This window comes from Phyllostomus discolor, chromosome 5 (genome assembly GCF_004126475.2).
Source record: "Phyllostomus discolor isolate MPI-MPIP mPhyDis1 chromosome 5, mPhyDis1.pri.v3, whole genome shotgun sequence".
NCBI classification, from domain to species: domain Eukaryota; kingdom Metazoa; phylum Chordata; class Mammalia; order Chiroptera; family Phyllostomidae; genus Phyllostomus; species Phyllostomus discolor.
Window position 1 is genome coordinate 134749154 of NC_040907.2, and position 12266 is coordinate 134761419.

Below are 12266 nucleotides of genomic sequence, written 5' to 3' on the forward strand. Positions count from 1 at the left end.
AAAATTATTTATTTATTCATTTGTTTATTTACTTATTTTTAGAGGGGGGAGGGAGAAAGGGAGGGAGAGAAACATCAATGTGTGGTTACCTCTCATGTGTCCCCTACTGGGGACCTAGCCCACAACCCAAGCATGTGCCCTGACTGGGATTGAACCAGCAACTGTTGGTTCGCAGCCTGTGTCAATCCACTGAGCTGTACCAGCCAGGGCTAACTACCTTCAGACTGCTGAGCTACAAATGTTTATATATATATACACATATATTATTATTGATATTATTATTAACCAAGACTGCCCTAGGCAGTTTCTGAGCACAGTTAACAAATAGTTTTGTTCATTAGTTCATTCAGTGCACGTACGTTGTGTGTGGGGACTGTGCTCAGCCCTGCAGGTGAAGCAGTGAGCAGAGCAGACCTGTGCTGAAAGATGATCCGTGTTATTGAGGCTCAGCGGCTTGCTGCCAGGGCAGACACTGCCCATTCACTGTAAACATCCCAGTGTTTATTTGTACTAATGCGACTGAATTTTCAAACCCAGAGTTTGTCTTGAATCATTTTTTAATCCATTCTCTTACTGTTGTTCTCAATCACGAGTTGGTTTTAACTACTAAATGCTGGGAAAGATCAGATTTTGTCTTAGATTCATAGCCATATTATCTTTGTTACTGACTAAAAGTAGTTGTTAAACATTTATGTGTCTTAGAAAATGTAGGCTCCCCAGAGTAGGTTCAGGGGAACCTTGTAACATCTAGCACTGGAGACAGTTCGTGTGGACACTTCTGTAAGTGAACATGCATCTTTGTCTTTGACTAGGAAGAAGTGGTTTGTTTTGTTTTGTTTTTCTGAGGGGATTTGTGTCTTCCCCTCGTACTTTGAGTGTCATAGTGGCCCCAGGCCCTCATAGTAGGTATAATGTTATTAAAAAAAACATAAATTAATCCAGAGGAAAATGGCCAAATCCAAAATGAGCAAGAGGGCGTGAAGTTGATTCCACCTCTGATGACTAGAGTAGGTTCTGAAAATCAGATTGGCTAAAAACAGGTCCCCGTGCTGTGTCTCTCCCCAGGGGGATAGCGAGTCAGTTTGCTTCATCGAAGGCGTTACTCTTCCAAGGTTAAGAGGTGCTTGGAAGAGACTCTTTAGGAAAGGGTCCCCGGCTAGGACCTCCATGAAGGGTCCTAAAATCTATTTGCAGGGTGTTAGAACTCTTTTTAGAATAGAATAAGTAATAGAGGATTTTGATGGATGGGATTATTTTTTTTCCTTAAAACGCTGTAGGTATTCAAACAATTTTCTAATCATCAGCATTTGGTGCTGTCCCAGTAATAACACATCTGCACATGTGAAAATGAGAACATGCAGATCCATGTTTCTGTTTGCCTGTCGGGCTTGCCCTCCCCCACATGTTGGGCTCGTTGGTTTATGTCCACCAGAGTGCTTTACAGCACAGTCGCAAAGGTGGGAGAACTCTCCAGGAGATTTCTTTGCACAAGCACATAGGAATCACAAATTGCGATATGCTGTCACCCTGATATGACACAATTCATTTCTTTATGTGATCATATCTACATTTTCATGTATTTCTCACTAGCTTTAATGACAAGGCCAATGACGGAATTATATGGTTTGGAGACAGTTTCTAAAAAGTTCAAATCACGATACTTTGTATTGCCATAGAAATACTTAAATGTAGGTTATTTTAAACCATTTTAAAGACATTGATACTGAAAAGGTTAAATCCCTTTCCATCAAAATTGCCTTAGCAAAACTAGTCATCTTCTGCTTTTATTACCTTCTGCTCTGTGATAGTAAAAATTAGAGTGTTGGTATGATTAAATGTGCACTCATTTTACAAGTTGTACATGTTAGGACATACTGTGGAGTTTCATCTTACTTGTCAGGGAGAGATTCCATAGTCAGCAAATGGCTAAAACCATTTATAGTTAAAACAAACCTTGAGTATAGCTTAAACCACCCACAGGAGACCACATGCAGTGGTTTTGTTTTTGGTCTTAAATGCATGACAGCCCTTTAATAGCCAGTTTTTATTCCAACTTGGAAACAGTCACTCTTCCTTCCCTTTGAGTGATTGACAAACGATTGGCTCCTCTCAGGGGGCTGTATTCTACTGAAACCACGTTGTCGTGTTTCACTTTTCGCCCACTTCACAAGTGAAATGCATGTTTGATGTGACTCCACCGTATTTACTTCCAATTTATTTTTAAAGAGAGGAAATGATAGTTACATTGTCTGTCACTTTAAACTTCAACATTTAATTTCAAAACCTACCCTGAAGATGGTTCATTTCTATCCTTGATTTGGCCTCTGATCTTCTCCCTGCAGGTTTCTGGTGAGCTTTATGGTAGATGCAAGAGGCGGCTCCATGAGAGGAAGCCGTCACCATGGGATGAGAATCATCATTCCTCCACGCAAGTGTACGGCACCCACCCGCATCACCTGCCGTTTGGTAAAGAGACATAAACTGGCCAACCCACCCCCCATGGTGGAAGGAGAGGGATTAGCCAGTAGGCTGGTAGAAATGGGTCCTGCAGGGGCACAATTTTTAGGGTAAGTTATTTTGTCGATTTTAATCTTGGCCCTCATAACCACATCTTTGATTTTCTTTACCTTTACCTCAAGGAGTTAACCGTTAAAACTACGCAGTTGGACGGTTTTGATTGAGTACACTTTTTGTGTAGTGTCAGAGGTCACAAAGCTTTGTCATCCTGTGAAAAGCTAATAGGCTGATACTTCCTTAACTCAGTTGGCTGGTCAAAGCTTTTACTAACCAAGAAGCATGTTCTCTGCTCAGTGAGTGCACGGAACCCCAACAGCCCCCTAGCAGTCAAGGCACTGTTCTTAGGGGAAAAATATAGGTCCTGGAATTATATCACCACATTGAACAACTGGCTACTTTGGGTACACATCCTTTTACAAGGATCACCGTTGTGGAAAACAATCCATTGTGATACGGTATTATAAAAAAGAAATAAGTAAATTTCATTCATTTTCTGAGGTGGCACTTGGGTGCAAATCAGGCAGGCTCCGTCGTGACGGACAGTTTGTTCACGATCTCCCCTTCTCGTTTCTCTTCCTGCTGCATGGATGTTATTCAGTAAACTGCATCTTCCTACCAATCCTCCCCCTGTAAATGAGGGTGAGAGCTTGGTTAGCCGAATCCTGCAGCTTGGGCCTCAAGGAACAAAATTTATTGGGTAGGCTCTTCATAGACAAGATACAGAATGTCTACAATTCTTTTCATTTTTCAATTTTTTTCTGTCATACTCATGGTCTTATTCTTGTCTTAAGTTTATTTTTGTATTTTCAATTGTTAACGCTTTCAGCTGATGTCTGTCACTGAAAGAAAACAAAACCATAGTGGCTTGACTTGATGTAGCACCGCTCCCTCTCTTGTGCTTTTCGAGCATGTGGACCTCACTGCCAGCATTCCGCTTCCATTACTCTGTGCTTCTGCAAGCCTTTCTTTAATTTGAAATGCTTCCACTGAACATGATAGCTTTTAAGACAGACTGACAGTGTTATTTTAATCTAGTGTAAGAGAAGGTATTTACGGGCTTTGAATCAACACTTACTATAAGTGAGGTGTGTGTGTGTGTGTGTGCGCGCACACGCGTGTGTGCATGTGTGTGGAGTTGCATTTAAAAAATGAAGTTTGTGTACTAATTTTCGTGGGCTCTGAGAAGGAAAAGTGATTAACAAGTAAACTGATTTTGAAAAATGTTGGAAATACAAGATATAGAAAGAAAGCCAAATAGGCAGAAGATAGAATATTCTACTAAAGTTATTAAATTGTTTTGTCTTATTTTGTTTAAGCTGAAATGTGTTGGTGTTTGTTGTTTGTCTGCTTGTCTGTTTGGTGTATGTGCCTTGGCAGTCTGCATGAAGAGACCTGTTATGAAAAGTTACGCTTGGCTTTCACCCCGGTCAGAGATCCTTGTCATACCTTCTCTCCAGTGACGCTGAGTGTCATACGCAAAGTCACATTCCTTAAATATTTACAGAGACAGTATCTGATGCATTAACCTGCAAAGATTGTATATAGTTCTCAAAAATATTTAATATCTAATCATTGACTGTCACTAAAAATAAAAACTATGGTAAATAACTCTTGAAATTATTAACACTACCAGGAATAGTTGATTTTGCCTTGAGCTGTCAAAAAATAAAGGCATAAAATTTTTTTAAATCCTTAATTTGAATTAATCATAATTATGTTGCCAAAAGTGAAATGACTGTATTTGTCACTCCATTTTGAGTGTATTTGTAATACATCAAATATTCATGTTTTTATTACGGTATTTGATCATTACAACTACTATACCTTTTTATACTCTTCAAGCCTTTGTCTCATTATCACATGTACGAAAACGCATAGGTGAAGAGGTGAGGTTACATACAAGCTCTGTAGGAGAATAATGATACTGTCTACTTAAATGTCGTAAAAGAAAGCTGCACAATCCAACTACGTAACTTGTATGTGATTGTGGTCTGCTTACTTCCATTCATTTCTTTTTTTAGCATTTATCCTACTTCAAAATTTAATAAAAATTACTCCTATGCTTGATTGGCTGTCTTCAATTCGCAGCCATTCTTTTTCAAAAGGACACTGTCAAAAATTAATAGATCAGTCTATAATTTCAAACCAACAAGTGCTTTTTCAGAAAATTTAAGTATTCCTCTGCAGGTTATACTAGAGCTAGGAAATGAAGCTGCCTTCTACCATTTTGCAAATTGGAAATCAGAGAAGCTGTCTTTACTACACAGGCCGTGAAAGCCATGGAAACTGGGAGGAATGGATTGTTTTACTCATGTTTTCTTGCTAAGGGGAAAAGAATTAGTAATCTTTAAAGTAGGAAATTTACAAAATTACTTTTTAAAAATAATGACTGTGTCCTTTTAAATCATTAGCATTTTGTATAAAATAACAATATACCCATAGTGTTTTTTTAAATGGACCAAGTTTCTTTCTTATGGTCTATTTTTTATAAAGGTCAGTTCTGTGAATCAGAATTTCTTTTCATATGTGCTAAATATTCCACCCCCCCAATTAAATCAAAAGCCTAACCTGCAGTTGGCCCTCAAGAATTGGTTGTGAATGAATGAATGATGGCATGTTTTCTAGCTTCTAATATATTATTTAATAGCAAATGATTCTGCAGCTTTGAAGTCATTCCCAACCTTAGTGGCACCTCTGATTTTCAAATGAATACTGTTGATGAAACATTTTTTAAAAGCATGATACTATAAATGTATTTAATATGACACCAAAATAATGTGGATTTTTTTCCAGCCCTGTCATAGTGGAAATACCTCACTTTGGTTCTATGAGAGGGAAAGAGAGAGAACTCATTGTTCTTCGAAGCGAAAATGGAGAAACATGGAAGGAGCATCAGTTTGACAGTAAAAATGAAGATCTAACTGAATTACTAAACGGCATGGATGAAGGTAACCCTGGTGACTCACTGTTTCTGTGACTCTCTGCAGGAATAAAAATCAGAGGAATAGCTAGACTAAAAGAAACAGTCCTTGAATTTCACACATTTGTATGTCAAGCTGGGAGTCAGGTTCCTCATCTTTTATTGCTATTTTCTGTATTGAAGGCATGAAATCCCGTTTAATCTAACAATCATTTTCCCCCATAATACTAATGTACAGCTGCTGTTGTGACTGTTTCAGTCTTAAATCAAATACATCAATCTTTCTATAACCCAAGAAAGTTTTCTAAGTCAAAAATATATAAGGAGGGGATGAAATAATAATGGAAGGTATGCAAAGTATGCAGAACATTTTTAAGAAAATATGTTCATATTTTATTTTTGGAATTATTCCTGGGCCCTTTTTAAATCTCAGTTTTCCCCCAGATTCTTTCAATATTCTTCATGAATTTTTATTGGCCTATATTCCATTTAAAAAAAAATAAGTTTCAGGCTAATTAGAATATTTGGTGCTTCAGTGTCTTATTCTTTGACCTGCTAGACTGACATAGAACCAAACATGTTATTTCTTCATACACACCTTCAAGCTGTCTGACCCTTGGAATCTTAGCAGCTTTTCTTAGTGGACATTGGGAATAGACCTATATTAAGAGTAGAGATACAGAGTTTTCCTTAAAACATGTAAAAAGCAATTACAGACCAAGCTCACCATAAAATAAAACTAATATTTACTTTATACTGACTTCCTAATCACTACAAATTCAGCAGTTGTTTTAAATCATAGCTTTATCAGAGATATAATTCGCATACCCTAAAATTCACTCTCTGCGTGTTTAATTCATTCATGTCTGGAATGCTTCCAGGAAGGTCTCCTGGTTTCAGAGGGTGGACAGAGGAGCGACAGACCCAGGGTGTCATAGGGATGACCACAGGCAAGCTCTGCGATCCCTCTGAAAACTCAGATTACCCTCCTTACTTTATAGGGTTGTTAAGAAAAAAAAATTATGTGAAGACTAGTAAAATAAAGTCCCTGTCATATAGTAAGCTCTTGATAAATATCAGCTGTTGTCTCTATTGTATTCATTCTGTAGACAAAAAAATTGTCATGCCAAAAGTTTTGTGTAAGATGCAGTTCATTGTAGCCAACTGGGAATTTCAGGGGGTCCCCACAGCACAGTAGGAGGAAACTAGTAATTGTTGAGTATCTAGCATTCATGAGGTGATGATAAAGGTATGCCTTTTTAAACGAAAACTTTAAATGACAGCATAGTACTGCAAAGTGGGAAATTTTAACCTCACTTTATAGGTGAAGGAACTGAAGTTCAGACAAGTCAAGTAACATAGCTGATTACTCCAACTAAATAGCCCCACCAGGGTTAGAATCTAGTCCTACCTGTTTTGCAAGATGTTTAACTACATCCCCCTTATTTTGGGAATGCGTGTCTTGTAGAGAAGAAAATAAACCTAAAGAGGAAAATTCCTACAAACCTCCAGATTTAAAGGTCCAGAAGTATAGTCATTTTAAGTGTTGTGTATTTAATGAACAAACATTAAGTGTCTCTACATAATACTGATAAGTATGTCACATAAATCTACAACTTCAAATGGTTTCTGATGGATAGGAACATGCAGTGGTAATTAAAATTTCCAATTTTTGTTACCTTATTTTAAAGCATGAAATACAGTCATTCTCTTAGAAGGGAATTTATAAGAATATACAATCAAAAGTTTAAAAAAATAAATCCTAAGAGAATGAATTGAATTAGAATTTTGAAAATAATAAAAGAATATAAATAATTCAGAATAAAAATTGGAGAGAATAAGAAAATGGGCTTTCCATAAAGGATAGTTTCTTGTTTTCTTTTAAGGAAAATAAAATATAAACATATTTTAATATACCCAGTGTTTATTAAATGCAAATGTAGATTACTGATTTTTAAAATGTAGCATCTACTACACAGAATTTTCTCCTTTTTCCTGGATAGCTGCCCTGATTCTGTAAGCTCCTGAGGGCAGGGTACAAATCCTCATTTCCGCTCAGTCACCAGAATCAGGCGCAGCACTGATTCAGACACTCACCCAATCCCAGTGAGTGGGCGGAAGGAGGAACCTCATTATAATACGTAGCTTTATGGAGGAAAGTTCTCATTAGTTTATTTCCTCTACTCAAAATCCATTAGTGTCAATATCCAGAAGAAAAAAATTAAGAGGAGTACATACTTTGAGGAAAGTGCTGAGAAAGTAGCAGCATTCTAGCAAGAAGACTGAATATTCTAAGGCAGTGCTGTGCAATAGAACTTTCCACCTCGATGGAATTATGTGCACTGCGCTTTCCAACAGCAGCCACTGGTCACACACAACTGACTCCTGAGTACTCAACATGTGACCAATGCAATGAGGAAGGTAACTTTTAATTTTATTTAAGTTTATTTAATTTCACATAGCCACGTGTGGCCTGTGGCCACCTCATTGGACACTGCAGTTCTAGCAAAAACACTAGATATTCTATGTTCTCCTTCATTTCTTAGTATAACTCATATGTCCTATCAAGCAAAAGTAGAATTTTTAAAAAAATTTATATGGAAGGGACTCCCATGATTTCATGCTGACGTATCTTTATTTTGTTTTTAATAATCCAGTTTTGAAATAGGAATTAGTCATGTCTTGGCCTAGGCAAGTGATTCCTCAAACACAAGACATTTTAAAGAAATGATATATGGCCCGCTGTCCTGGATTTTGTGTGTTATATTGGAAATAGTAGGTGGAGTGTCTATGCCATGTTTTTAAAGACCAGGTAAACTTTGGTTCCATTTTAGGCAAGTGAGAGGAATGTAAATACTTGCAACTTCAGAGAGTCAAGTCCTGGAGAGCCACTGCAGCCAGAACAGGGCCAAGTTCCCAAGGCGCTGTGGTTTTCTTTGTGTTTTGAATTTTTAAATATAATCATGAAGAAACCACTGCACATCTTTTATACTGAACCTCCACTAACCAGATTTCATGCCAAGCTCACGCCCCACTCACCACCATACTTCGCCTGTTCCCAAAGACACCGAGTTCTTATCAGAACCACCCCCCCCCCCCCGGGAAAACAGACAGGCAGGAATACAGAGCAGTCTAGCTCTTTTTTTAAAAAAGGAAGCAACCCTTCTTTCTCCTTCGAGGTCCAGCTAGTCACAGTTTTCCAGGGCAGAGAAGGTGGAGTGCATTTAGGAGGTTTGATATGACTCGCCACTCTCTCCACTCTGTTCCCTCCCTTTTTAGCTCCTGAATAATTGTTAATTACCAGGATGAAAATAGTAAATAAAATACACCAATAAACCCATGACCAGATCACTCAAGACTTCCTTAAAAAGAGAGAGAGAAATCATTCTATTCTTTTATTTAAACTGTTAATTTCCCCAGTTGATGACATTGAAGCCATATCTGTGACCTGTGGCAAGTGACCCAGGATAATACCTGTCATTACAAATGTCTCCTTTTTAACTCTTTTTTGTAAATGAATTCTATGTGCTACTTTATAACTCATCTGTATGCTACTTTTATGACCTGTTTCACTGCAACCCCTTCTCTGAAAGTCTTAACACCCAAGTATTTAAAAATCATCTGAGCCAATATTTTGATCATTGATTTTTTTTACTAAACAACACAATTCTAAGAATTAGATTGTTTCTGTAGTATTTTAAAACTTGCAATAACTTTCCATGTGCACAGTAAAATTTAGTGGTTAGACCAACTCCAGGGAAAGGCAAGTTCAGGTTGGAGGATAATTAGCCCCCTGGAATGTGCATGCTAGGATCACGATCTGTGGGCGTCACGCAGACCAGAATTCCCGTCCTGGCTCCACCAGGTGCCAGGTGTGTGGCCCTAACAGTCAGTCTCTCCAAACTTTAGTTTCAATCTGTAAAGTGAGGATTTCTCATAGAGCTCTAAAGGGGAACAGATGAGCGAGTACACATAAAGTTCTCTGGCATCTCATGCATGAGAGACGGTCCATTGAAGTTTGTTGTAGCCACAGGTGCCGCGAGCAGTTGTACAGGACAGCAAGTGGGGGCTGCAGTCCTGCCTCTTGCACTTGCCAGGCTGTATGCTCTGACACTGGCCTGCAGGACAAAGGGGCACTCTTACCTAATTTTCTCAAAGCCACTGCTTAGTTGCCAAGCCGTGCATCTTCAGGTCCGTGTCCATCCCACATGGGCACCCTTTTCCAAACCACACAGGCACCACCAGGGCTAGCGGCAGCCCTGGTCACAGTCAGTGGTGGTGATTCTCATCCCCTCACCACTGCCCACTCAGGTAATAAGAAGTAAAGAGATCTAGACTTCCAAAACCTGGGCTTCTGCCTCTTACCCTAGCTGTTTTTCTATAATGCGCCTTTGCTTCTGTGTGTTCTCAAATGAATACCTATGAAAGTACTTTGTGTGGGACAAAAGTACCACATAAATGTCAGCTGCCATTTAAATTTTCTGTTATTAATCAAGTAACCATGTCAGTTCATATATGATTCAAAAGGATATGGAATGTCTTCAGGAAAAATTGTTATTGCAAAATAAGGTGGAATTAGGACTATTTCTGTCAGCAGCAAGCCCAGAGGTGAGAGCATCAATGCTTATGCTAATGAAGCAGGTGAGTCAGCAAAGTCCTATTCAAGTAAAAGGCTAGAATGACACGGGAGGATTGCTCTGGGTGTGAAGAACCTGCTGTTACCACAAACGTATCATGTGACGGACGGGAGCAGCTTTTCCCTTTGGCAGCAGACAGAGTCCAGCACTTGTCAGTCCCCTGCTTCTCAGCAGAGAAAAAGATACCACAAAACAGAAAATACCCATTCTGCTCTCCCCCCAAAGCATCGTCTTTAACATGTACCAGATTGAATCCACTTCATAAGTCTAATTAAAAACTTTAATTAAACTCACAAAGTTCAATTAAACATGATTAAAATTGTGCCTCTGAAGTCAGACCCCAGGTGGTGTTTTGTAGTCTGCAGTTTTGCTGGACCTGGGAGTGCTTATTGGTGGGAGAATCCTCCCTCCTGGGAGCTCTGAATCTAAGAATTGATTGATGAGATAGAGGAACGCTCTAGTCCTGCACTGTCCAGCACAGTAGCCACCAGCTCCATGTGGTTGTACAGCACCTGACATGAGGCTTGTACAAATTGAGATATGTGTGCTACAAATATAAAGTGTATCTGATACACGAAGATTTAGGACATCTCCCAAAATAAATACATATGCCATTAATAATTCTTATGTTGGTCACATGAAATGATAACATTTTGGAAATATTGGCCTAAATATAATGTATTGGTAAAATTAATTTGACTTGTACTTGTTTATTTTTTAGTGTGGCTTATAAAAACAATTACAACTATATATGTAGCTTGCATTATATTTATTTTAGACAGCACTGCTCTGGACAGTGTGCAGACTTTGTTTTACACATCTGTTAGGTTTTAAGATCAAAATCATTGCCACCTTTGAGGTAGCACAAGAATGCTTTGCGGATAGATGAATTATGCTGGGATTTGAAAATCCCAGTCACTGTTGGAACACAGTGTTGCTGAAGTTCCCCAGACAATGTTAGAACACTAGGAAAGTATGTTCTCATTCGTCACTCCTTAAAGTTCAGATGAGAGCAAATGAGGTTTTAAGATACTGACTGCTCTTCAGATTTAGTAAATTTCAGTATTGTGATTGGAGTCAGGAAAGGAAAATTGGTAATTGTGATATTATGTAAGAGAAAACAAGTTTCCCATGACTTATTATCTAACTATATCAAGAATATTTTAAAAACACATTTCTCAGCTAAAAATTGCTACTTTGGTTCATTTCCATCAAACTTACTTGTTTTTAATGTATCAACCATGAGACAAATAGTAATCTTAAAGTGTCAAGTTAGATTGTAGAAGCATTTGAGAAATGAATAGTGAAATATGTTGCTTTATGCTGTACACAGCACCATCTGTTGGAGAAATATATTAACAATCTTGAACATTTCTGGAGAAAAAGGAAACATTGAACTTAAACCAGGATGGTGGTGGGGTGCAAAATAAGGCATACCAACAACTGTTAATTAAATCATAACATTATACTAACTTACTAGCTTTCACAGGGCACCCTCCCTTTGCTTCTTCCAGGAAGCTTCTCTCAAGCCCAGGCTGAGTAAGCCCCGTGTGGTAATGCACACACAACACCTGGCCCGACTTCTGAAACAAGCAGTTTTGAACTTTGCTCTCTTCCTGGGTGACTGTAAGGTCCATGAGGGCAAGAACAAGCTCTGACATCTTGACAGCTTTTATGCTTAGTACAGACCAGAGCTCTTAGCACCGTGTTGTCACTTCATTGTAATTTGTTAAATGGATGGAGAAACGAATGGTTTGTATTCAGGCCCCCACTTTTGGTGGCAGTAATCCAGAGAACCAGACCCAAGAGAGAGTGACTTTTTAAAGGAAGGGATGTCACAGTTACATGGGGAGGGGGGAGGTATGAGTGACAGGAGAAGGGCACGTAATGATTAAAAATTAGTTTTCTGAAAACAAGTTTAAGATATGTGATTGTCAGAAATTATATAGATTGCTAAAACTGGAGAGAAAAACAGACAGGTGTATCATTGTTTCCAGACATTCCACATCATTAACACTTCATGCAAGTGAGCAAATCTGAAGAATGAAGAGGTTCCTGCCTCTGGTAAAGATGCAAAATAATGCTGATGCGGACCGACTTAAAGCAGATACCGGAGTTAAATAACAATAAGAGTTAAATTACTAAAATTGTAGAGTGGTACGGTTTCTTCTCTCTGTGCTGTCCTTGCAACT

The 12266-nt window shown here is 38.5% G+C and overlaps 1 protein-coding gene across 1 annotated transcript in view; it reads left to right on the top strand.

Annotated features, from left to right (window-relative positions):
- ANK3 (ankyrin 3) overlaps positions 1-12266 on the top strand; it is a 328085-nt gene that overhangs the window by 252437 nt on the left and 63382 nt on the right. Inside the window, 3 exon segments of the mRNA XM_036026924.1 lie at positions 2343-2567; positions 3116-3214; positions 5311-5465. Of these exon segments, the coding sequence (XP_035882817.1) occupies positions 2343-2567; positions 3116-3214; positions 5311-5465 (479 nt within the window).